Source organism: Zeus faber, assembly GCF_960531495.2.
Source record: "Zeus faber genome assembly, chromosome: 14".
NCBI classification, from domain to species: domain Eukaryota; kingdom Metazoa; phylum Chordata; class Actinopteri; order Zeiformes; family Zeidae; genus Zeus; species Zeus faber.
Genome location: NC_137200.1, coordinates 11,516,359 through 11,542,385, shown reverse-complemented (window position 1 = coordinate 11,542,385; position 26,027 = coordinate 11,516,359). Strand labels below are relative to the sequence as shown.

Here is a 26,027-nt window from a genome sequence, read left to right as displayed (position 1 = left end):
TTGGAAGGAAGCGGAGCAGCTGAATGGCGACGTCGTATGTGGTGGTCACCTGGAAGTCAGGTAAGAATTGTTCCTGACTTCAGTGCGTCCCCTGGAGGCCACCTCCCCACAGCACGATGACACGATGAGCCAAAAAAAAAAAAAAAAAAGGAACGTCGAATTGAAACAACGGAAAAAACTATATCAAAGTGCAAGGCAACACTTTTTATTTCAAAGGCCTAATTGGCGTTAAGGTACAGCGTTATTAAATATCGTTAGTCCAGACGGTCAGAATTGCAGAATAAACACGCTCGTTTCCTTTACATGATACATTCAGTTTGACTTAAAATGAGATATTTTACATATTGTTAATGTGCTACTAACATAAAAAAAATGTGAGGTTATTTTTTGTTTGCTCGTCGTCGTCTTTTTTCTTTTTTACCAAATATTTGACTCGCGGGCGCCGTGGCTGCGGCAGGTACTGCAACTCCCACCGTACAGCGGGACAGTGGACTGAAAGGCAAACTTCCAAATGACGTGTTCTCCTCCTCGGCGTGGGGTCGGTTTTTTTGGCGCTCGCCTGGAACCGCTAGCTCCACATTAGCGTCTCGTGTTATTAGTTGTTTCCGTAGTTCCGTGAGAACCGGCAGAACAGAATAATATATCTTACATCCCTGCACATAAGGTTATATCTCAATAAATATAATAAATAAAAAGTACAAACATCTGAATATTAACGGATCGGGTTATTATAAAAAAAATAAAAATAAAAATAATAAGAAAATAAAATAAAATAAAAACCTGCCAACAAATGAGCTCCATGTCGGATCCAACGGCATCCACTTGATGGTTTTGGATGCTGACTGAGGGGGTTAGTACAAATTTACTTTTTGGAAAACCCATATCCAGCCTTTTGTTGTTGTTGCTGAATTGATAATAGAAGAGATGAGAAGAGTTTTCTCGCTGGAACGGTGGGAGTTGGTGGCGGCACGGACTCCAAACCATCCCACGATCCACGTACATTCCGTAGTTCAACACTGGGGATGGAGGGATGGTAGAGTGGAGGATGGGAGGATGGGTTAAAAACGCCGGATGCGAATCCCTTTGAGGTCAGCGGAAGAAGAGTCGCCCACTCAGTACTTGACTTTCCCCGGCACCTGAACGTTCATGCCGCTGTAGTCCACCATGTACATCGGCCATTGCTGGAACGAGACGGAAGAAAAGAAAACAGTGACGGGATTAATCTTAACTCCCTGTATCACGGTCAGTTTTTGATTGTTATTATTTTTATTATTATTAAGTACATATACATGGTGAGTCTTGAAAATGATCATGAATAAGCTTAACAGTCAGAAATGTTTGAATAAATAATAATAATAATAATAACACTAATAATAATAATTGAATACAATTAAAAAGTAAACATTTTATAAAAAAATGCAAATATATGCAAACAGCTGAAAAATAAACCATTATATTAAGTAAGCAAAACCAAACAAAACATAAACCAAAAATGTATATATTTTTGGTTTTGTCTGTCGACTTGGCGACTTTTGGTTGATTCTGACCCCGCCCCCAACTCACCATCACTGGGATCTGATTGGGCGACACTCCCATGTCGGACGAGTCCACCACTCTGTTGCTCTCTTGGACTCGTTTGCGCTTGCGTCGATTGGTGGAAGCTTCTGTCCCTTCTGGGGACACACACACATAAAATACACACACACAAAAGTTTTGTGGTATTCTGAGGAACTTTGCTTTCAACCACAATTTCTGTTTTCCATATGGACGCCAGGAAGAGTGAAGGTCTCCTACCTGTGTTGCAAGCTCCAGTACATATTTCTGCAAAAGGCCTGGGTGAGAAAAATAAAAGAATGTTGGTAAAAAAAAAGTGTTTAGATAAATGTATATATTTTTTTATCAGAATCAGAATGCCGAGTTTATTCCACCAAGTACATTTTCACATACAAGAAATTTGTCATGATGAGAATAGGTGTGTTTCTCTCCAGGCAATTAGCATAAAGTTTAAGCTTAGCCTGCAAAAAAATACTAAATAATAATAAAAGAAATTACAATAAAATAAAAAGAGAACATGAAAATAACCAAATACACAAAAATATACAGAATATACAAAATTATATTCTATGCACAGGATAAATTTGTTATATCGGGTTAAAATGAAAAATTATTACTATGTACTATGTTATGACAGATACTATTTATGTATTTATTTATTTAATTTATTCGTTGGTTTTTTTATTACATATTGGAAAGTCAAAATGATGATATTAAAACAAAATGATATTGATTAATTTAACCATCACAATTATCATAATATTATATTAGACAGTTTTGGCTTCATTTGTAGTTTTGCTTGTCTGCCCATCAGAGCTGAGCTGGGGTTCAAGGAAAGGGTCCAGTCGCGGATGTCACTCACTGGAGCTGGCTCTTGATGTTGATGGTGACGTTGTCCGCGGCCTGGAGGATCTTCTCCAGGCCGACCATGTCGTAGTTGTTGGGGTTCCGGAAGGGGACGTCGTCCGGGAGGCCGCCGACCTCCACCGAGTCCGGGCTGGCGCGGATCAGCTTGTAGGGGACGACCACGGGCTGCTCCAGACCCAGAGCTTCACCTGCACTCAAGCACAGGGACACGCTGCAGTCATCACCGCAGCTATATGCTCTGTCGATTTATGAAATACATTTGGTCATTTCTGTGCTTTTGACCGGTCTACCTCATGAGGATCTCTTTCTCCTTCACCGTCTTTAACTGTCTGTCTTTAACTTGACTGTCTCATGTACTTTCACAAAAAAATAAAATAAAAGTTAAATTAACTCTCTTACTCTACAAGTGCTATTTATTTCTAGACTATGTGAAGCTGTGACTGTGATATACAGTTTTTTTGACACTGTGACAAAATGTACGCTTGGACAAAAGTGTCTGCTAAACGACATGTATTTTTAGGCTGTTTGTGTATATCGTATAGTTTTTATCTTTGTATAGTTTGTTCTATTTTCTAATTAAAAAATTTCAGACTATTAAGTTTTTTTAATGCTAACTGTCTGTAGGATAATGCACGAATACGGATTCTGATAATTGTGGTGCAGATGATATTCTCCTAGTTCTCGTCCATGTTATTTGTAAAGCTGCATCGACCAATATTTGTGATGTAAAAGTGGCGCAAGAACATTGGAGGGCCTTTCTAAATGTTAAATGATATAACACTATATATTTTAAATATTCTATATCATATTGTTCCTTGTTAGAAATGTAGCAATGAATAGAATGCTCCATTACAGTCGGGTTGAGGGAAATTAAGAATGTAGTAAAGTTTTTATGTTCCAATATTCACCTTTCTGTAATATTATAGTTCTAACAGACACCTCATCGATTTAATTTCAAATGATCTTTATTTATTTAGCATTGTTAAAGTGTCTGGGCTCCACTGCTCATCACTCCCGGCGAGGTGTACAGAAACATAGGCATGCTTAATGAGCTGGAAATACTGGGGTGATGAGCTGGAACCCCCAATTGAATAGAAGAGCAGAGCCCAACAGGTGGAGGCAGGGGAGGTGGAGGGAGCCATACAACAAGTAAAGCAGGAAGCAAAGCAGGAAGCAAAGCAGGAAGCGAAGCAGGAAGCAAAGCAGGAAGCAAAGCAGGTAGGGCAAGAGGGATTGGCTGCTTAAATAGGCCGGCCCATAAGGGCGTGAAAGTGTGCGGCGCAGTCTAGTTGTCTGACAGAACTTGCCCCGAAAGCGACATCTCATTTGCATACTATGAATATAAAGTGAACATTCAACTAAATTCTTAATCGTAATCGTTAAGTTCAGTGTCCGTGGCTGGGTCGGCCCTGAAAATCAATATCCCCTTTGTGGCTTTTACAAGGTGAGTTCACGTCAAATAAATCGACCACCAAACCAGCACCAGCCATACCATTTACCCTCAAAACTGGACGGAATTTTTCAGCCTCACCGCCACAGCGTTGGCGGACCCGGGACCTGAACGCCGTTCTCTCGCCGAAGCGTCTAAAATCCCCTCCGACGGGGGGGGGGGTTTGCAGGAGATGAGGTCACTCTCATTTAGAACATGTTTTTGTGCAACGGCGTGTGACTCGTCCTTCAGGTGGGATAAACAACAGTCTGCCGGCGTCTGCGAGCATCATTACCACGGTGCAGCCAGCAAACTGACATGAGGCGGGCGGCAAATGGAGCGTGGTGGTGAAATGTGCAACGTTATAACACTCAACAGCGCCGTTACAAGGGTGTAGGAGTGAGGGATCAGGATTGGACAAGAATATTCAGACTGTTGCTAATACTTAATACCGTAACTTGTGCCGTACCGTCTCCTTTGAACGCGTATCTCTTTCTCGACCGCACTGTTTCTTGCCGCTGTGACGCCTGCCTTTCCCTCTGGGCGTTCAGAAAGTGTTACCGTATCTCGTCTTATCTTGATCAGTGCAGCACACAGTCTCCGCAGAAGGGAGAGGGAAGGACATTCAGACTTAATAAGAGTGGGATACCGACGTCGGAATATCAATAGGGAGAAAAGGTCGCACCGTGGGCGATGCGGGGCGAATAAGTGGCGTTGGGCGCGATCCTGCTTTTTCAAAAGCGCGAGGACAGAAACAACGGCGGAAAGTTTGCACCGCTTGGAAATCTCGCTCCCCCGTCGTGCTCGTCACGGAAAAACAAGACAAAACCAGCGAAGCTCCCCCTCCGCGCAACGGCCAGAGGGCGATGTTTTACCGTATTTCCTGTTGAAAAGCTCCTTCACTTGCTCTCGGAGTACGACTTTCTCCCCCATGCGGCTGATGTCTTCATCATCTGTCGGACGCAGAAAAAGAGTTTTGCGGCTCCGTTAGGAAATGGAGACGGAGACCCCCTTAGAGAGCCTGCGCGCCATGAAAAAAAAAAAAGGCAAAAAGGACTCACCGCTTATGGAGGCGTAGGCCTTCTTCAGCAAGGTGACCCGTCTCGGCGCTGACGGCAAAACAGGTTGACGTTTTGTTTTGTTAGTGGTTATTTTTCATTGCGTTTCAAATCGAATCGTGAAATACGTCTGGTGGCGGCGTTTTTTAAAGACTGTTACCTGGTTTGGGGATGAGTCCCTGGAAAGGTCTGCGAAAAAAAGCCACAGCGTTAGAAGAAAAGCTGTGAAGTGACTCGAGGAATTATACGACATAAATTTTTGAATTGCAACTACATCCCAAAAGGATGGAAGTCGCTCCCAGCAGACAGCAGGCTGCAAACATCACACAAGACAACTCAGCGGATTCAGTGTCTCAGTGTCGGCGGAAAACGACCTTTTTGACTTGGCTTTTCTTTAGCTGTATGTAGTCAGAAGTTTTCCAATTTTTCTTTAAATGACAGTGCCAGTTTATTTTATTTCTATTCTACTTTTCCTTATTTTCTGTCATATATATATTGTTATAATGTGGGATGTTCATATTAGACATGGTCAAAAGTGTCAAATAATGAGGTAAACTAATGACAAAGTAATCGCTGTGAGCAAAACGCTCAGGCTTCCGACCGCTTGGTTTGCAAAGGTTTTTTTGACTCTCTGACTCTACAAGCTGACGTCGACTTGTCAGAGATTTCTTTAAATGGTCATCTGCTCCATCCGATCCGCTGTGCGTTTCTCCAAACAAAACCAATAAAAACAGTGTTTTTATTGAAGAAGTATTTATTCATTAAATTCAATTCAATTTAATTTTCCAACGTTTACATGAAACAAAAAAATCCCCCAGTCGAGAGTCCCGGTGCAGATCTAAAATCAGTGACGATTCAGCGACTGGATTGCTTATTTCTCTCCTCAAATTTGTTCAGAAACAGATTTTGGTGGACTGATGAGGTGAAACCAGTGAAAGTTATGGAGTAAATACGACAAAAACTCAAACCCCATTGGCTCACAGACCTTGGGGAGCATAATAGGTCGCCTTTAACATTTTGCTTCATGCACACATTATGTTTTATTCTCTTTATTATATTTTAATCTTTAACTTTGTGAACTTTGTATTTTACTGCTCTGTATTTTATTTTATTTCAGAACTTTGGGTTGCATCCCCTGTGCGATTTGTGTTTAACAAGTTTATTATTAGTGATGTAAAGTTTATTTTTATTAATATTAAGTTCATATTTTGTGAATAAAAAATTGCACAAATATATAAAGGTATAACATTCATACCTATCATAAACCAAATATTTTAAACAAAATTAACGCCAGAGATGGGACAAACACAGCAATTTAAAAAACTGTTAAAACAGTGAGCAACACCAGCAACAACCTCATGATAGAAAAAAAAAAAAAAAAAAGGTTTACGTTACAAAAACACCTTTAAGTCAACTTTGAATACATTCCGGTCTCGTACGATGGAGGAGTTAAACCAGGGACTGTGTGGACCGACCTTTCCCTCCCTCCCTCCCTGGTCACCTGGTGATGGTGAAGCAGATCTTGTCAGCCACCGCCAGGATCCTCTCGAGGTTCTGTGAGCCGAAGGTGCAGGGCTTGCGGAAGGGAATTCCGGGCGGGAGGCCCTCGATGATGACCGACCCCGGGTTGTTCTTGATCCGCTTGTAAGGCACTTGTACCGGGTACTTGATGCCCAGCGCCTCGCCGTACTTCCTGTTGAAGAGGTCCTGCACCTGCTCCCGTAGTGTGTTGGCCAGGTCGGCTCTGGACACCTTGCCCTCCATGCACTCTGCGGGGGTGGGGGGGGGGGGGGGGAGGGGTCACATTAAGATGACATAGCGGCTATTTTGGGGTGACATCATCACATATTTACAGTTACCATAACAACACACACACACACACACACACACACACACACACACACACACCAATAATGCAGCCAGAACAAAATAACTATATTTCAGCTGTGATGACTCATTGATTTTTCGGAGACTGTTCATTTTGTGTTAGGGTAAATTACTTTTAGATGATGACCATTTACTGCATGCCTTAAATGCTGTTTTTTTTCCTTTGTTGGCCACAATGGCTTTTTTTCAACTGACCAAAAAATGTTTTATAGAAGACATTAAAACTTTTCTTTTTAAATAACAAAAAAAGATGTCGTACAACCAAAAGTACAAAAATACATCCATAGAATTTTGAAATATCAATTAACAGCGAAAACCCAACAACAACCCAAAAACAGAAATCGATCTGGGTTTTTTTTTCCCTTGGAAAGAGTGATTTTTAAATGAGAAATGTATTTTTCTGGGAGACTTGTGTGTTTTTCCTGTGTTCGCAGCTCATTGCATTGGAGGCCGACCACTCACAGACTCCAGTGGTGGTGGTGTGTGTGTGTGTGTGTGTGTGTGTGTTGGGCTTATTGGAATGGGCCATACCTATTTTTTATTTAATTCAGGTTATACCCATTTACATTTCCAAACTTTTCCTGCTGTCCAAGATTGATCGGGGTTTGTTGTCACTCAGCCATATAGCTTGAAAATTACTAAAAAGAAAACGTAAAGGATCAAAGATCAAACTTTGTGTGGAAAATAGATATGTATATACAAAAAATAGGAACTGGCTATTTCTTAGTGGGGAAAAAAAAAAGTTGAACTTTAAGTTAGATTGTTGGGATTTCCTCTCATGGTAGTCTCATAATGAAACATATTGACATATTGGCTTGGGGGACTTTGTGGAATGAAGGTGAACAGATATGGGGCCCTGTAAGCTCAGGCACACACATGAAACACACGTGATCAATATTGTGTCACAACATTACGGTTTTATTGAAAAACTGCAATGCATGATGGATCTAAAACAACTGAAACCATACCGGTGTAGCCAGGTCTCTTGGATAAAGGTACAGCATCTTCTGCGACAGCTTCCGGGTCCATCTCTGGAGAAATATACATTCTATTCATAATACATTCGTAATACATAATATTCAAATACATTTTTATTGCTGTTGTGGCAGAGGTCTTTATAGGTTTATTAGGTATATATAGGTACATTACTATTTGACATTTTACACATAATGAGAGTTGCTGCCAAGTTTTCAAAACTTGTAAACGCTAAAGTGCAAATATAAAAGTGTCAATGGACGTATAACCTGCACGCGTATTAATTTCATAAAAAGTGGGTGTGTAAAGATAACTATACCTGCGCCAGAGAGGGGAATAGAAGGCATCTCTTGTTTAACTTGCTCAGTGAGGAGCTCAGGCCTGCAGAGGAACAAACCACAAAAGAATTATAATTTTCATTTATTTTTAATCACCTATTTTCGAAAAAAAAATAAAAAATTAAAAAAATAACGACTCCAGAACAATAAACGGTGCTTAAACGCCTTCATCAAGTGGTATTTTCTTCCTCAGCGAGCTCTCTCAAGTTAAAAATCAATACATGTATATATTTATTTCAAATGCCGCTCAGGCCGGACGCTTTGATTTTGCCCTCACCTCTTGATGACAAACTCGATCTGACCGGCCACCGCCAGGATCTTCCGTAACTTCGCGGCTCCGAAGCAGTTTGGCCTCCGGAAGGAGATGCCCTCGGGCATCCCGGTCACATAGAGCTCCTCCGGGTACATCTGAAACTTGGAGAAGGGCACCTTGGCCGGCTCTGACAGGCCCAGAGCTTCGGCTGGAGGGGAAGGGAAGGGAAGGGAAGGGGAGGATGAAAGAAACTAATATTTATTCGGGTACTTCTTTAAATCTTAACTGACAAGTTGTCCCGTTAAAATACCGGGGACCGTAACCCCTGAGCAGCTCAAACTAAACCGCTGCAAACTCGCGCCCTCAGCACCGGCGTGCTGCGCAGACTCACAATTATCTACTTGTAGATTCGGAGCGCTCTCAGAATTCTACTCCCACTTGGCACCTTCACGGTCTCCCACTGTTAGTCACACACAGTCGGTGAAGCTTATGGTTCCAATGTTTACGTTGGTTTTAAAATAAGAGAACTGCCGATCCTCACTGGCAGAAATACATTTTCCTCTGGGGTTGTTTTGTACCTTTTCCTATCGCCACTTGATTTCATTAAAAAAAAAAAAAAAATCCCCATTGTGTTTGGTTCCAATGGATCAGGTAGCTTTTCTTTATATCGTAGAATAAATGGAAGAAATCAATGTCTGAGGTCTGGACTTTGTGGACCGTATCAGCTTGTTTAATATGGATGAAAATGTTCCAGTCATGAGAATTAAGACTTCTGTAAACTCTGCTATATACTACCGTGAACGGCTCATAGAAAAAGAAATGCAGTGTGGAATATTTAAAAAGCGGAGACGAGTGTATAAGGAGACACAAACTGTGCCGTTTTCGGAGGGCAGCTTACCATACTTTATGCTGAAGAGGCTTTCGACTTGCCGCCGAAGCTGCAGAATCATTTCACTGATGTCCTCCACAAGGTTCCCTGTTGGGACAATCGATGAAAACAAATGGAACAATCCTAAGCAGCCGAGTACACAGAAATACTTGTCATATAAGTCAATTTATTGTGCGGCGGGAGCAGTATGAGCAGGCCAAAGGGCTGAAGGCTATGATTCAATTCAATATTTATTTAATTTAATGTTGATTAAATGGCTCACGATACGATCCTTCATATCGATGTATTGACATTTCATACATGATGAGAATTGGCACCGACTTTTCCTTCCATCTGACATGCATTACAAAACAAATTCAGTCTATTACAGAAATGCAATAGTTCAATTCATTTTGACTATAGTTATATAGCAACTATAGCAGTTAATTGTGGCAGAAAACAGTTGCATTACTTCCAAACAAAGTATTGATATTATTTTGTATCAGAGTCTCAATCTTCTTTTTTTCAACCCAGCACCACAGGCTTTTTGGAAGCGCCTACCTTCAGAGGATCTTCTGATGCCTTGGGTTCCTGCTTTGGGTGACAGAGCTTCAGCTGCAGGGTGCAAGGGAAAGGTTAATTGGACACCGAACAGTCACCGTCTGAATCTGTAGCTTCTCAATCCTAGAGCTGTACCTAAAGGATCTGTGGGTGTGTGGGTTTTTTTTTTTTTCATTTAGATGTGAAAGATTTGCCGTGCGACATCTCGGCACAGGCTCCTAACATCGGAATGATCAGTCAATATTTGACTGAAGAGCATATAGAGCTCACTGAATAACGTGAAGTTAACATTGTCGCCCTCTTGCTGGGTGATGTTGCGTGATAACCTTGTCAGATTCCTCTCACACGACGCTATCTTGCATACATTACACATCCTTGTTGCTTGGTTCCTTCATTATGCATGAAGTGGTCTCTGGCTCGCGTAACAAGTAGAGAATGCAGAATAAATATGCGTGTAATTGGTCAGGACTTAAGGACTCAGGGCCTTTTTACTGTTGAAAATGTAAAACTTGGAACTTTGTTATTTGTTTTAACCACACTTACCTTTATTGTATTCCTTTAGTGGTCATTTGTGAAAGAAAAGAAAACTTAAACATGGCACAATCAAATCAATGAAATTAAAAACCAAAAGCCACCTGAAAAGCTTTAGAGGCCAAGACCACATGAGCAGATTTTTCTTATGAATAAAAAAACGAATGCTTCTTCTGAGCCATTTTTCTTTTTTATTTGGCGAGCGAAATAACGCCTCTGAAGTTAAGAAGACAAGAATCACGTATCGGAAAATAGAACACACTCGGTGGATTGACACCGATGGATGATAGAGTTGCAGGGGAGCATGAGGCTGGATTTTGAATAGAACCGTGTTGTCAAGCCAACAACTCTTCAGCCAATCAGAGCAGCGCAGCGCCAAAAAGCACCTCCTGACCTGGGTCTTGGGGAGCAGCACTTGAAAAGTTGTAAACTCTCCTCCTCGGGTTACGGGAATACCAAGGTATCCCGTTATCCAGCCTTACTGATGCCACTGACTGAAAACGGCAGTTTATTTGAGCTATACAGTAACTAGCTGCATAGTAGCAGCTACCGCCTCCAAATGTAAGTATGCCTGTATAATAAACAGAAGAGCTCAGAAAAGCCTGTTGAATTCCAATCCTTTTCATACGTCATTGTCGGGGCCAGTTCAGATTTAAGAGTCCCCAAGACGAAACTTTCATTCAGAAGAATGATGTAGCATTCAAATGGAATCAAATTGCTTAACATTACCGTCACAGAGGTATACACACTCACACAAAGGCGTTAGTTGGCGCAAAGCCTCATAAGCATCATAGCAAAGTTGACAACCTGACTGCAAAATAAAGTTTTATTGTATGATCCCCATAAACAGCTCATAACTAGTTAACTTCATGGCTGGACACCCATTTTGGAACCCGACAGAGATGTTCACAGCCCGTTACGTGGTAGACATTTGGTCACTTTTAGTTGATGTTATCGAGTTGTCTGAGTTGATAGTCCTTTGTGGAATACCACTGTGTTGAAAGTTTACAACTTTCCAGCTGCTACTTACTGTCCAAGTAAACGGTGCATATCTGAGTTTCTGGATGGAGCGACAAGGCAAAGCGGGAGCGTTTCACTGGCACAAAGAATCTAGTTGCCAGATTGGCTGAATTGGCTTGTGGGCTTGAAAACAACATGCCAATTGAGCCTGCCAAATTTAGACAGCACCAGCAGTGTTGCTGGAATATGGCAAAACTGACATTTTTGTGAGTAATAATGCACAAAAAAAATGGGCATGAACTATGCCCCTGGCTGACCTCCATGTTGAAATAAGACAGCGTTTGTTCTGTTTGGAAGCCAACATACAGACATTTGAATAATTGATGACATTTTCCGAATGTCTTTGAAAAAGCCATCTAAACTAAATGAGGCTGAAGCTCAGAAAAAAATGTCCGCTCAAATGTTCTTTGTAGCCATTTACAGACAGAGCTTGTCTCATTCTACTCAATGGAACGTGTTAGATTGTGGCTAGGGGGAATGGGTCAGTTTAAATTTGGTTACATCAGCACAACAAATAATTCTAGCTAACATGTCTGGGAAGCAAGACTACACAACTCTAAATCTGGAAATGTGCATGATGCACACATCTCAAAATTCCCCTGATTAGCCCCAGTTACAACTTGACATACATATGCCCTCATAAGGATTATGCAAATTAGTTCCAAAAATGTTACCAGAGGCGCCATGTTTTCATTTCCAGAGTGAGAGCTGCGTTGCCGGTGTTGCTGGACTGGGTGAAGAGAGGAGTGGGGTGGGGTGTATGTGTGTGTGTGTGGCTGGGGGTTGGGGTGGGGTTGGGGGGGGGGGGTGGTATTCTACAGTGTGGGGTCTGACACTACGGCCGATAGTTTTGTGGCGGAGGAGAGTGGGGTAGAGTGTGGCAGAGTATCTAAAAAAAAGTGGTTTCATACGTGTGGCGTTACATAGCTCCCTAAAAGGGGGCCGAGCGCATGCTGCACCGGCGCCGGAGGAGAGGCCCTGCTGGGGATTGGGCTGCGGCAGAGGGCCAGGCGCTGGCCACAAGCTGGCCTGACAAGGTGGAGGTGGCAAGCCTGCAGTTACCTGCGTGGTTCTCTAGCTGGTGATGGGGGGTGGAGGGAGAGGCGGTGGGGGGACACGTCGCCGCCACCACCGGCTCAGCCACAGAAATGCTGGGCTCCTCCACATTGTTGTTGGGCTCTGGAACGGAGGGAGAGAGAGAGAGAGAGAGAGAGAGAGAGAGAGAGAAAGACTGACAGAGTGAGACAGAGACTTTCAACTTGTCACATAATGACTTGGTAGACACCGCGTCCATCTCTTCTGGAAGAGTAACGTATATCACTTGCAGTACCATGCATTGCAGTGATGGGGCGCTACAGCAAATAACAACAGGAAAGTTTCCCAAATCTCCTATATTGCTCATATTTTTAATTGATTTTTAATTCAATCCCTTATATTCAAAATGAGTCTCTGGTGAGTGTTGGAACATTTCCTTTTTGGGAAACATCCCTCCTCCCAGAGCGATTCAGGGGCTGCACACCCCATGACCTATTCACCATTTTCTTAAGTCAAGATGACTCATGTTTGTTTGTGATTGTTGTGGATGTTGGTCTATTGTGAATTTCATTCTGCCAACAAGATCAGATTTGTCCTCTACTGCCCCCTAGAGGAGTCAGGTGTACGACCTCCACGGGAGCGCATCGGACAACCGGTTTTGTTTGCACAACCTGTCTACGTAGGCGTTTAGCCCCCTCCCCGTCACGCTCTCTCTCTCTCTCTCCTGTCTGTTCCCCTCTCCACCTGTTACAGCTACAGATGTATTAAAGGATGGTCAAATGTTTGGGTTTTGGGTATTTATTTTCTGTTAATGTGGGTAGGTAATAGTACTAGGTAATCCTACTGTGAATAAAAAAAGATATGCAGATGTTTCTTCGGGACCGAGCTGAAATCTTTAAAGGCTCCGTAAACTTTCCTTATATGCACCTGATAGTATGTGACGTTATACACAGGATGTTCAGAAAATGCACTGACTTTATGTTAATGGACAGGGTTTTAATATCACAAGGTATTAGGGCTAAAAGGCTGAGGACAAACACGGCGGCGGTGTCACGCCAATAGAGTCGAGCACAGCGAGCGAAGATGAAAAAATATTTTTTTTAGTTTAGATGTTCCTTAAACACGGGCGCTGAGGCGATATCCCTGTCAAAAATGTCCCAAAGTTCCTTGGCCTTTCTGATAGCCTGGAGCGCTGTTATGCAAATCAACTCCGAGAGTCAACGGGTTCATAAACAAATTGAGAACGCTATTAAATACTGATGTGAGGTACCAGAATTATACATAAATTGGGAATTCATGGTGTGGGTCAACAAACGGAGGTAGATTGGATGGAAGCGGAAACAGAACTATGATACTGTGTAACCATGACAAATTCACCCATTAGTGCCATATCAACAGACCTACCACAGACCTCTTTTGCAACTTGAAGATTTCCGATTTTGCACCAGCCCCCAGCCCTCGCAAAAAAAGGTGACGGCGGTTAGTGCATGCACTCTTCTTACCTGGCACTGTCACTTGAAGGATTTCCCCATCGGGAGGCTCAGTTTTAATCCTCTTCAAAGGAATGCAATCTCCTGAAGTTCCTGGAGGGGGAGCGAAGAAAGAAAATATAGATGCGGTTGGCGTTGGGTAGAACGGTGCATTTGGCAAAAGGTTTAACCGTGCAGGTGCCGCATTCGTTTTAAGACAGAGTGAAAGAATTTAAGTGGGTAAAAGAAGGCCCTTGGAGTAAATGGGCTACGGAGAAAATTTAACAATCGAGCCCGGACCCGGTTGTCAAATATCATAATGCTATGGACGCTGAGAGCGTGCAGGTTTTCATTTGAACCGATCGCTACATGAGATTATTCCAAAAATTTGCCCACCAGTAGCAGGGAGAGGCCTGAGCGCCGTCTTGTGTTAATGTGAAAAAGATGGACAAAAAAAATCGGCCACTCACCTGCCTCACAATCAGCCAACGGACTCACACATGTACTCCTTGATCTAGGACATGAAAGAAGCCAAAGAAATAATAGAAGTTTAATCTAGCCATCTGGATTAGGGGCTATGGTGAGATTTAGAAATAGGCCCAGTGGATATATAATCAAAACATGTCGACGAGGTATTAGGAGTCGCCTCTATCATGTCTCTATATACGGGCCTGCATGGTACACTAGTGAGGTGTATTTTATACAAGTTAGGGAAAACTACCACTCAAGAGGTAACTGCAGACCATATTCAATGTCAATTTTACAATAAAATAGTTGAGTGTTGAAAGATTGTTTTTGATCTCACCAGGGCAGGGATTCCATAGTAGAGAGAGGAGTAAACAAAACTGACCCCAAGGTAACAAGTTAAGAAGCCGGCATTTGCAACTTTTCTGTCACATGACTTCATATCAATAGTCATACTGACTGTTGTACAAAGGTCCATGGAGCTCCGGTCTGTGATTCTACATTGTGTGTGTGTGTGTGTGTGTGTGTGTGTGTGTGTGTGTGTGTGTGTGCGCGCGCGCGCGCGCGGTATCCTCAACTCCTGACCTGCCGATAAGCTCGAAGGTGGCGGCTGGGACGCCTAGGCAGTCGGGGAAGCCGTCGTCCAGCGCCGAGCCCACGTCGTGCCTGCCCTCCTCCTTGGCGACCTTGCCAGCGGCTTCCATGAAACGACGAAACAGAGTCAGAGAATGTGAACTGGGGATGTGACGGGTCTCATTTTTGGTTGTTTTTTTTTCCCTAAGGGCTGGTCACCTTTTTTGATAATTGAAAAAAAAAATTAAGTTCTCTCGGTCTGCTTTAAGAAAGAAAAAGGAAACAAAGATACACACACACTGGGATTTTATTAAAGTAATGTTGCTTTGGTTGACATTATATTTGACATGTTAAAGCAACACTATGTAACCATTTTTACCTTAAAATAACAACTTCCAAATCATTTTGATGGTACACTGACTCGTAATATGTAGAATGGTAACTCTTTCATTCCCACCCACCCCCCAAAGGCCTCTTCTTGCACTATGTAACTTTGGTGTTCAGGTTTGAAACCGCGGGAAAGGTGTGTTACGTTTTACAGCACTACGTCACTTCCTGGATATTTGGCTCAATAAACTTGCTGGCTAACTTGCTATAAACTATGTTCAGTCAAATGAATTTCTACAAAATGTAAAAAACTGAGAGAAGAAAACATTTTGAAATAGCATGTGCCACGCAATGTTTGGCTTTTTCTGGCAAAGAACTGATTATACAAGTCAAACAATTGTTTCCAAAAATTTCATGAAATGAAATAATCTAACTGATAGTCTTACCTGTGAAAATCCTTTCGTCAAACATTCTGAAATAAAAAAAAATAAAAAAGGAGAGGTTTATCAGCCAACAACATGAAAACCTTTTTCTTGGAAATGAGATAGCATCTCTGAATTAAGTGTTTCATAGCAAGTGCTATGAAACACAAAAAAGCTAACAAAATTTTTTAGTCTTGTTACATCTGCTGGCTGTGCCTTTTTACTACTAATTAAAACCTTGCGGCACAGTCAATTGGAAAACTGGATTTTCTGGTTGCTCCCAGTTTGCATCCAGCCGCACCATCAGTGGAATGACAAGTGATTTTCCTGAATAACAGTCAACAATGCAAACGAGCGAGCTGAGAAAACAGTTTATGAAAAACAGTTTATGATGAATGGAACCAACACAGATGTAATTTGAAATTAAACACATTCCCAATCCGTCTTAATTAAGCTAAAACTAACTTCCGCCTGGTATGTCGCATTTTTTTAAATAAAAACGCATATTTTCTAAACCAAACAGCTTCAATAAAATGGTTAGAAGGTGTCATAAAGTTAGCAAAGGGGATATATATATATATATATATATATATATATATATATATATCTCAATATAATACTATCAAGTGATTAGGGACTGGGTTGAAAGTGCATTATTGGTCAGATGTGGTGAAGTCTGCTGAGAGAGAGAAATGGAAAGCTGTTCAAACAACAGATGGCACAGAATGAGCTGGCGGGGACACCTCCCTATCTTATCACAAGGCACATGGAGGAAAATTGCGAATATGCTGGTGATGCTCTGAAACGAGAGAAAAAGCACTCCCGGTACCGTTTGACTATGAAGCGGATCCCGTGGCGCTCGTCGAGGATTCGCTTGAGCTTGGGCACGCCGTAGGTGCAGGGCCTCTTGAAGGGGATCTGGTCTGGGATGCCGATGATCTCCACGGCCCCCGGGTCGCAGGCAATCTTGCGGTACGGCACGGGCACCATGTGGTCGAGGCCCAGAGCTTCGGCTGGAGACCGGGTGTTTAGAAATCAGGTTTTAGGGAACAGTTTGTTAAACGCTACACAGTGTTGTGCATCAACATTGCTTATTGATGCCTATGAAAACAGACAAACATCAAATAATGGACCAAATTTTATGCTGCATTATGTCTTATATTGATAAATTCAACAATTAAACCATATCATGCTTGTCTAGATATTGATGCAAATCGTGGATTCCCTCATTAGTTCACTACGGGGTTGAGGTAGAGCAGAGGGAGGTAGATTCATCGTAGAGAAGAGTAGAGTTAGAGTAGAGAAGAGTAGAGGTAGAATACAGGTAGAGTAGAGGTATATAGACTAGAGGGAGGTAGAGTAGATGTAGAGTCAAAGTAGAGATACAGTAGAGTAGAGGTACAGTAGAGGTCGATTAGAGGTAGAGGCACATATTGTAGAGTAGAGGCAGAGGGCGGTGGAGCAGCAGAAGAGAGGGAGGTAGAGTAGAGGTAGAGTAAAAGTAGAGATAAGAGAAGAGTAGAGGTAGAGTACAGCAGAGGTAGATTAGTGGTAGAGTAGAGGTACATAGAGTAGAAGGAGGTAGAGTACAGCAGAGGTAGATTAGAGGTACATAGAGTAGAGGGAGAATAGAGGTGGAGTAAAAGTAGAGATAAGAGTAGAGGTAGAGGGAGGTGGAGTACAGCAGAGGTAGATTAGAGGTAGAGTAGAGGTACATAGAGTAGAGGGACGTAGAAGTAGAGTTAAGGTAGAGGAAGAGTAGACGCCCTTGTCTCTCTCCTCCGGAGGAACATCAGATATCACTTCCATTTTGGAGTAAATCTTCCTCCCAGGACAGGGATTTAATGTCCGTTTGTGACGTCGTCGTGGATTCTCTCATCAACTCCCAAATGTGGATTGGTGGAAGTAGAGGTTCATGAATATGGCTTGTGAGTTTCCACCCCATTGGCTAAATGGAGGGTCAGATTGAAGCGGCGTCCTCACCGTATCTGCTGTTGAACAAGATCTGGACGCATTCTCTCAGCGTGTTGATGTCCTCAGTTTCCCGGATGAAGGAGTCCCATTTTTCTGCGCGGAGAGGAAAAGAGAGGAAACGTCGAGGGGGCCAAACTCGAGGACTTTCTTTTTTTTCTCTAATCTGTGAGATCCAGACCGGACCAACGGAGCACTAACACAAGCAGATTAAATCTTTAATAGAGATTTTCTTGATGAAGCTGTATTCCATAATGCAAGAGCGTTACTTAGAAAAGAAGACATGTCCACATTCCCAGAAAATTGCCACGAGTAATAAGATTTTGGATTAATCTTTTCCATCTTCTCGGTCTCCCTAAGAAATGTGTCTAATCTTATTAAAAGATTAATCCTGACATTTTAGTAGCTTAGCCCTAAATGGTTGAGGGTTAGTATTGTTTGACCTTGATTAAAATGGTTTATTTTGGTGCAATAAAACCAAATGGGAGTTTGGACCAGACATAATACAAAACACCAATATATGATATTATTATAGTAAAATAATGTTTATAAACTTGAGAAAATAAAACAATTGTAACCTGTTCATGTCTCGGCATGTATGGGTCAGTGCTATGTCCTTCCTGCATGTTTTTATTCCTCTTAATCAGTAAACAACTTCAACAAACTTTTTGGGGCATCTTTTGGTGTCCCTATAGCATTGTTGAGGGCAGTGATTCTGAACATTTTTATATCAAGGACCCGATCTGAGAAGGTTTTTATTGAGAGACATTATTTTGTCTCAACTTCCATACCTGTCTACACTGTAGTTAAGGAGATAACGGGACTAACAAAACAGCCCTTATTATACGTCTCTCGTGTCTTGTAAATTAAATAATGCTGACGTTTAACTATTCATAATTTTGGAGGGGATCCCCTGGAACCTCCTGCGGGACCCCTGGAGGTCCCTAGGCCCCACGTTGAGAACTGGTCGAGTGTATTCCAATTGAAATGGTGAGCTTTCAACGTAAGAGAGGAGAGATTTTTCACTGGAGCATATTTAATTGACATCAGCAAAATGTTAACTAATATGTTGCTCGTACATCATGTAGCATTTTCTTTTAGAATTTTAAAGGCTTATCAATTTAAATCACATTTGGAACCCTTACACAACATTCAAAAAATGCCCAAAAGAAAAAGCTATCTAACCGTATGCACCGTTTCAGTGTTGTCTGTGCAAAAATATCTTGACATAACCATGCTGCTATTGGGAAAGTGTGAAAATTCTTCTTACCAGACTTCTCGTGCACTATGGAAAAGAGGAGCCTCTTGGAGATGTGGATACCTGGGGGGCTCTGGCCTAACTCGTTGGGCACTCCAGCGGTCTCGTCTGACAGTGGAAACATCCTGGGTTGGCAACAGTATCACACTAGGACAGTCTATAGCACGGGACTTAGGACTCATCACAATGAACCCTTTCCATGTGCTTTACAACAAACATCCTAATTTTTTCGCCCTTGACTCTCAAGTTTAGCTCACAAAGAAGCCATTTGCTCTTCATTTTAAAAATCAAAGTTATCAAAGTTATCTTTGAATGGCATAAGAGGAGTAACATGACCGAGAAAGCTATTTCAGAATAGTCTGAAAATAAGTGGTGTGTTTTAACTTGAATCAAAATATTAATATCAGACAAGTAGGTACGGCTGATTGTAGTGTGTCGTGAAATTGAGACATTGGGTCAAATATTTTTGGCAGTTTGAATTAATGGTGTATACAGCAGGGTAGACGATCTTACTGATTGCCTCTTTAACATGGGATGTTCGATATGAAATCAGATGTCTGGGTATGTATATTAATCAGGGTCGCGTCAATTCCCGGTGATAAACTTCACGTGTGTAAACCGACATGTTACCATGGATAAATCCGTCCCTGCTCGACACACCCATGTCGCCCCCCGAGGCCATGGCGCTCAGCCGGTCGCTGCCCATGTTGAGGAGGGACACGGGCTTGAGGTCCAGGTTGCAGTCCGGGTGGGGCTTGGAGGACATCGGCATGCCGTACAGGAAGCTGGACAGGACAGAGCTGCTGGAGGAGGTGGGGCTGGCCGACGCAGCCCCGTGGCCCTGGGCCTTGGCTGGGCCGTGGCTGCCTGGCGGCAGGATGGCAGGGGAAGGGCTGTGGTTGACGTCTGTGCTGGGCACGGACTCTCTGGACGTTTCCTCTGTTGGACTGTATATTTAAAAAAAAAAAAACAGAGATGAGCTGTGAACGACAGGTTAACACTTCAGGTGCATTTCATACTCTAATCCCTGCACATTTAACCTTTTTTTTTTGTTGTGTGGGAAATGGCAGAAAATGTGTTGAAAAGACTGTGTTGAAAAAAATATTGACATGAATAGCCATGACACCCATTACAGTTCTCCAGATCTCCCGCACTGTGGTGATGTATCCTGACGCCTTTATTTTGCTCCTTCAGTTGTTCCTATTCGTATGATCTTGAACCACTTTAGTTTTATCTTCCTGTCCTCTAACTTACTTCATGATTTCCTGTACGCTAATACCCTACTGCTGCCTAATAGCCACCCTGCCCCAGAGGGAACTACTTAAATGTTTTATCTTATCTGATCAGATGAATAGCTTCTCCTTTGACTCAACTCATCCTAGCCAGAGGCTTCTGTGATGCCAGTAAATTATCACTATACTGTACACGTCCAGAGAGCCTACTGTGTTATTTTTGAGAGAGAGACGGATAGAGAGCCTCTTTATTGTTTATAGTGCCGTGCCGTGAACGGTGCTTGTGGTTTTACTTGATTTTAGCCGACTTACTTGGCACGGCTGACCTGAGCTGCCTTTACTTCCAACCGTCTTTGCCTTGAAAAACCTCCTGCATTCTTCCCTGCTCTGTCACCCTCTGACTGACCTCTGTTTCTCTGTCTCTTTTTAAATCTGTTCTCGCAGCTCCTACCTCCACTTTTTGCTCCTTTGTGTAGCTGAAAACATAGCTCTTAAAAAAAAGTAAGCGGTCATTCATTTTCAAGACTTAATTGAAATCATCCTTTGATAAGTGCTGAAAAAGGACAAAGTGCATCTGTGACCACTGCATGTCAAAATGCTAATGGGTCAATTGGGTTCAAGCATCACAGAACACCGAGCAACCTTGAGAGAAATAGTGACAGCAGACAAGCAGCTTGCTTTTTTTTTTCGTGTTAGGAAACATCTTTCCCTGGTAGAATCATCGGAAACGCGGTCATTTCAATTCAAGATAACGGTTCTGAACTGTGTCGCTATCGTGCTTGCTTTCAGGTTGTTTGGGTTTGTAGCAAGTTTTTCTATCCAATACAGAGATAATTTAGCATATAATCTCACCTGCAGTGAATAGGTAACAATTTGTCACTGTTGCATAGAATTCCAATGAGGAACGTGCCGTTCATTGTATTATACGCCTATAACCTCCTTGCACTACTGTAGTCAATTCAAGTCATTCAAGTTGCCAACGTCATCTTTTCATAGCCTTTGACTTTTGACATATGTTTGGATATGTGGACAATACTAGCATGCATTTGAAACGGACCCTCACCTTGAATTTAATGGATACGTCAATGCGTTACATTAACGCACATTCTTCATTCTTCTGGACTATTATCCGCGCACATTGCACATACTGTTATACTTCATACTCGGAACAATTGCACATTCCTGCACAAACTGTACAGCTCTTTATCATAAAAAAAGCCTTGTTTTGCATGTTCTTATATATTTTCAGATTGTTTTCCTATTGTTCCACTTTACATTTATGTTTCCTGTATGCATGTAAACTTACTTGGCAATAAAAACGATTCTGATTCTCATTCTAATAATGTTGGAACCAGAAAGTTGTCTATATCTGAAGTTATACCATATATACATATCACCATTTACATTTCATATTTACAATGGCCATGTGGCTAGGGGTTCAATTAAAAATTGGACACCTCAGGTGTCGAGGGTATTTTTTTCGCAAACATTTATTTTGGAGGTGAAATAACACATCTCTCTTCTTTGGAGATACACCAAATGAAATATCTTGAGAAGAAGTGGCCAGAATTCTGTCTTTTCCCTTTCTCACTACTAAAGACGGCTTCTCCCTGTTGGAGAAGTGAGCATTAACTGAAGGGTAGACCAGCCCTAAACATGGATTCATTTCACCTCACTGAGCCATGTGAAATCAAGTCAAGCATGATTCAAGGATTTCCTTTCCGTTTGCCAGTATGCAGCATGTAAGCTCTTGTACTCATGCGGAAGTTGAACACAGACTAATCACATTAAACTCCATTCCGTCCCAGAGACGGAGGGAAAAACCCCTATGGGTTGTAGACCAGGACAAGTAACAGCGGACATGACACAAGCAGCAGAGTAGATTGAGTTAAAATTTCTTTGATATCTTTAGCCCATAGACAAGTTAATGAAATAAGTAGATCAGTGCTTGGGGTGGTTTCCTTGGCCACTTATAGAGGCTCATCCTTGTTTAAGAGTGTTTAAGCAGCATTATTTTTTAAAAGCTGCAAAGCCAGATCTCAACAAATGAGCTAAATCTCAGTGTAAACACCCCGTTCTGTTTTTTTGGGGGAGGGGGTGCACTCCCAGAAACCTTATTAGTGGCAAACTAAGTTTTGTCACCTTTTCACCGTGAAGTGGATGTGGTGGCTTTGGTCCAGGATCTTCATCAGGGTTTTGGCGTCATACTCAGAGGGCTTCTTCAGGCTGACTCCGTCGGGCATGCCATGGGCCACCACACAGCTGGGGTCCTTCTGGATCCTCTCGTAAGGCACAGGAACCAGGCTGCTCCTTCCCATGGCTTCACCTGCACATCAGCATCAGCATATGACTACAAGAGTATTTTGACAAGTTATCATTATTCTGACAGACAATGTTTTTTGTTTGCTTGTTTTTACAGCTGCTAGTTTGACAATATTTTCATTGAGGGGCAGCTATTCAAGCTCAAACTATCATTTTATTTCATCATCTCGACAGGAAATTGTGATTGCAATAATTAATGGAAATTCAACAAATCTCCACAATAAGCGACAGCTGATAATTTATCTTAAATTGCTGCAACTTTTCTGCATTAAATGTCCCGAACAACAGACAACAGTTTACACTGGTTGCTTAGGTCACCGCCAGCGTCAGGACATCGACATATAGTACAGATTTTATGAGGTGCTTATTGTGTGTTTAATTGAAAGACGTACTTACTTACTACAACTCGAGCAAAAGCAAAGTATTTACTGTTTTTGTAACTTTGAGCCCAGGGATCTTTATAAGAAAATAGATGACTAGATTACTAGATAATTGAAAATAATGTTGGGTACTCAAATATAATAATCCAGTTGTTTGTGTCATATGTAGAATGCGTATTATCATAGGAAGTGTAATGTGACTCTTTCTTCATTGGTTGTAATTAATAAAAAGAAAAATAGTTTTTTACTTCAATCATTTTTCACTTAAAAAAAAAAACAAAAAAACACACAACTTCTCAAATTTTATTGCAAGTTTTGAGAAAAGCCACTGCAAAATCAAGCACTGATCGCTAGAGGCACTGATTATTCAAGTAAACAGATGGAGCAGAGCGGCAGATCGGAACCCAACATAAAGAGGAAAAAAAAGTTCTTTAACTGTTAAAGTTAAAGTTTGATGATAAAAAGAACAAGCCTTGGTCTTGGTCTCTCTTAAAACAAGGCCGAGTGCTGAACAAGAAAAGTTTTTGGTACGTGATGATACAAAGTGCATTACAGTGAATTACACTACAAATCCCAGAATTCCATTCAAAACGGCAAGATTTGTTTTGTAATATCAGAATTTTTCTTGTTCAATTGTGGCGGTGGAGATATTTCTTTCACTTAAAGGTGCTGGTTCTTTTTTGTGAATGTGGACAGATTATTGACCACAACTAGCTATGCCGCTTCAATAGAAACAGTATATAGAGGCACACATGCAGAATGCAAATACATTGAATGGCTGTTTCTTATAAAGGGCCAGCTCAATAAATAAGGAATAAATATTAAAGATGGGATTTTACTGGGAACTTACAGATCACCAATTTAAAATCAGATAAGATTAGTGTGATGTGAAACTGTCACCAAGTCCCGAAAATAAATAAATGCGAAACAGGCGACTACAGTATGTGTGCATGTCTTGTGTACAGTATGAGGTATCAGACCTGTGTCACCTGTATAAGTTCATGATCTCAGTATCGGACAACATCCCAGAAACTATATCTGTGCACAACCAAAATACATGAAACATAACAATCATCATGTCTTTTATTAATATGACAATACGTATATGTCATCAGATATGATTATCTGTGTCAGTAGACTAATTGTAATGAAAATAAAGCGATAAGAGGCTTCCTTACTGTAAAGCACCGTGAAGACTTCCTCCACCATATTCCTCAGCTTGCACAGCTCGTCCTCCTGAACTGTCGGGTGTGTGTTTGTTGTGGTCAGGTTTTGCAAACATGACCATCCTGTGGCAAAAAAAAAAAAAAAAAAAAAAAAAAAAAAAAAAAAAAAAAAATCACATACTGGCAACAAATTTCTGATGGTTGACCACATTCATAAAAGTTTTGCAGAAAAACATTTTTTGAAGTCTGTGTGACAAAGAAAAACCCTGTTTGATTCTGTGGTTGTTCTTCTAGTTCCACTGTTTTTACGATATGATTCAATGCAATCATTACGAAAATGTCATTTAATTTTCATTTAAATGACAATCTTTCATATCTTAGACTGTTGTTGAATAACTTTATATGTGTCTAAACTGCCTAACCTGTTCTTTAGCTGCATTTGTACTACAGCTCTTTCATTCTTATTGGTTGCATAAATACAATCACTTTTTTACACTCGCTGCTCTTATTCCTCCAGCAATCAAGCCTGTTCTAAGAGTTAAATCCGACAAAACCACAATCTGCCTTCAGTGCAAAAACTCAGTGCACATATTATGGTTAGCACATATACAATTCAGAAAGGTCATATAACATACATTCTTCCTCAAGTTCAAAGTCCACCATTTCTTATTTCTTGAGTTTAAGTTTATGTTTCCACCTTTCTGTAACATGTACGGGTGTTGCATCAAATTATGCGACCTATTGACATAATAATAATGTGCTCCCATAGATATAAATACAAGATAAATGTGTAATCCCTAAAATTCTTTTTTTTTTTTTATGTGTTCGGTTGTTAATTTTACAGGCATTTGGGTGCAACACCATAACAACCCTGTTGTACAGCAGTGAAAATAGCACCTGGAAACAGGGAATTTAACAATAAAAGCATTTTTTTAATAACTCCTCAAATTTGCAAAGTGAGACAGACTGCTGAGGCATCATGTTACCGTTGCCTGAAATGTGGAGTGAAAAAAAAGGAACATCGGTGCATACCTAAATATCATAAAGGGAGAGTTTCTACAAACCCACGGGAGAGCACAGACAACTTACGGCAAAACTTGTAGAAGTCTGTTTGGATTTCCCTCCGAGAGTTTAAAAACACGCGGCCCCTTTCTGTGCCCACAGCAATAACACTGTCCTCGTGAACGGTGACGCACGCCACCTCGGCATTCAGCTTCGACATGGCCAAGCACTGCGAAAAACAGGGTGAGAACATGCTGGTCAACAAGGTGCCTGTTACCTTCCGTGTCCTGTCAGGAACGCAAGCTCCCGAAAAGGCCACAGAAGCAAGCCTACCTTCTTACAGCACTCTATCTCTATAAGAGTGTAAAAACAAACACTTAAAACTAGGCAATTTTGTACTTGCATTAGTTGATAAGCAAGTCTCAGTTCAAGTCTTGTTTTGTTTTCAACACCCTCTTCTAGGTGGGGATATAACGTAATGCAATGCTGCTGTTCTCATTTCTGAATGTTCATCCATATTGACAGTTTACTGACCGCAGCTAGCCTGATCGTTACATTCTTGGCGGAAAGGCGGACCCTGCCACCCAACAATGGGAACAGCATATAGAGGAGCACATGCAAATAAACATATGGGATTTCTTTTTACAAAATAATCGTACGGATTTCCACTTTAAAGTAAGTAAAAACAGGGGGCGTCTACTGATTGGCTCTCTTCTGGCAGGATCGGGACGTACCACTGAGTCAAGGGCGGACACCAGGCTGGTGAGAATCTCCTGTCTAGCTGATACAAGTGGGACAGGAGGCTCTGCCCGGGAGTTGGTCCTGACTCCTTCACATAGCGACTTCCGCATCTGAGCCATGCCTCTGCTGGGACGGCGACAGGACCCGGTCACCCTAGAAATGTAGAATTTTTTGCATTGATAAATTCAGTATGTTTATAAAGCATTTTTCAAGCATGTCTTTCATTATTGTCTATGACAAAAAGGGACACATTAAGGCCATGTGATCACACAACAACAACGTAAAGGCATTGGACAGTTAGGGCTTTCATTGATAAAAAGGCC

At 41.6% G+C, this 26,027-nt stretch overlaps 1 protein-coding gene across 1 annotated transcript in view; it reads right to left on the bottom strand.

The window, feature by feature from the left end:
- Positions 1 to 222: 222 nt before the first annotated feature.
- gtf2ird1 (GTF2I repeat domain containing 1) overlaps positions 223 to 26,027 on the bottom strand; it is a 40,595-nt gene continuing 14,790 nt past the window's right edge. The window contains exons 2-27 of the mRNA XM_080014281.1: positions 25,698 to 25,857; positions 25,051 to 25,192; positions 23,974 to 24,084; positions 22,236 to 22,419; positions 19,492 to 19,808; positions 18,874 to 18,969; positions 17,616 to 17,699; positions 16,462 to 16,645; positions 15,657 to 15,682; positions 14,896 to 15,007; positions 14,316 to 14,359; positions 13,879 to 13,959; positions 12,404 to 12,520; positions 9,791 to 9,844; positions 9,260 to 9,337; positions 8,386 to 8,569; positions 8,090 to 8,151; positions 7,764 to 7,826; positions 6,410 to 6,677; positions 5,069 to 5,097; positions 4,912 to 4,959; positions 4,726 to 4,803; positions 2,417 to 2,609; positions 1,795 to 1,832; positions 1,564 to 1,673; positions 223 to 1,181 (exon numbers count right to left, since the gene is read on the bottom strand). Coding sequence (XP_079870407.1) covers positions 1,113 to 1,181; positions 1,564 to 1,673; positions 1,795 to 1,832; positions 2,417 to 2,609; positions 4,726 to 4,803; positions 4,912 to 4,959; positions 5,069 to 5,097; positions 6,410 to 6,677; positions 7,764 to 7,826; positions 8,090 to 8,151; positions 8,386 to 8,569; positions 9,260 to 9,337; positions 9,791 to 9,844; positions 12,404 to 12,520; positions 13,879 to 13,959; positions 14,316 to 14,359; positions 14,896 to 15,007; positions 15,657 to 15,682; positions 16,462 to 16,645; positions 17,616 to 17,699; positions 18,874 to 18,969; positions 19,492 to 19,808; positions 22,236 to 22,419; positions 23,974 to 24,084; positions 25,051 to 25,192; positions 25,698 to 25,823 — 2,898 coding nt within the window. The 5' untranslated portion in view covers positions 25,824 to 25,857 and the 3' untranslated portion in view covers positions 223 to 1,112. The remainder of the gene's footprint in view (positions 1,182 to 1,563; positions 1,674 to 1,794; positions 1,833 to 2,416; positions 2,610 to 4,725; positions 4,804 to 4,911; positions 4,960 to 5,068; positions 5,098 to 6,409; positions 6,678 to 7,763; positions 7,827 to 8,089; positions 8,152 to 8,385; positions 8,570 to 9,259; positions 9,338 to 9,790; positions 9,845 to 12,403; positions 12,521 to 13,878; positions 13,960 to 14,315; positions 14,360 to 14,895; positions 15,008 to 15,656; positions 15,683 to 16,461; positions 16,646 to 17,615; positions 17,700 to 18,873; positions 18,970 to 19,491; positions 19,809 to 22,235; positions 22,420 to 23,973; positions 24,085 to 25,050; positions 25,193 to 25,697; positions 25,858 to 26,027) is intronic.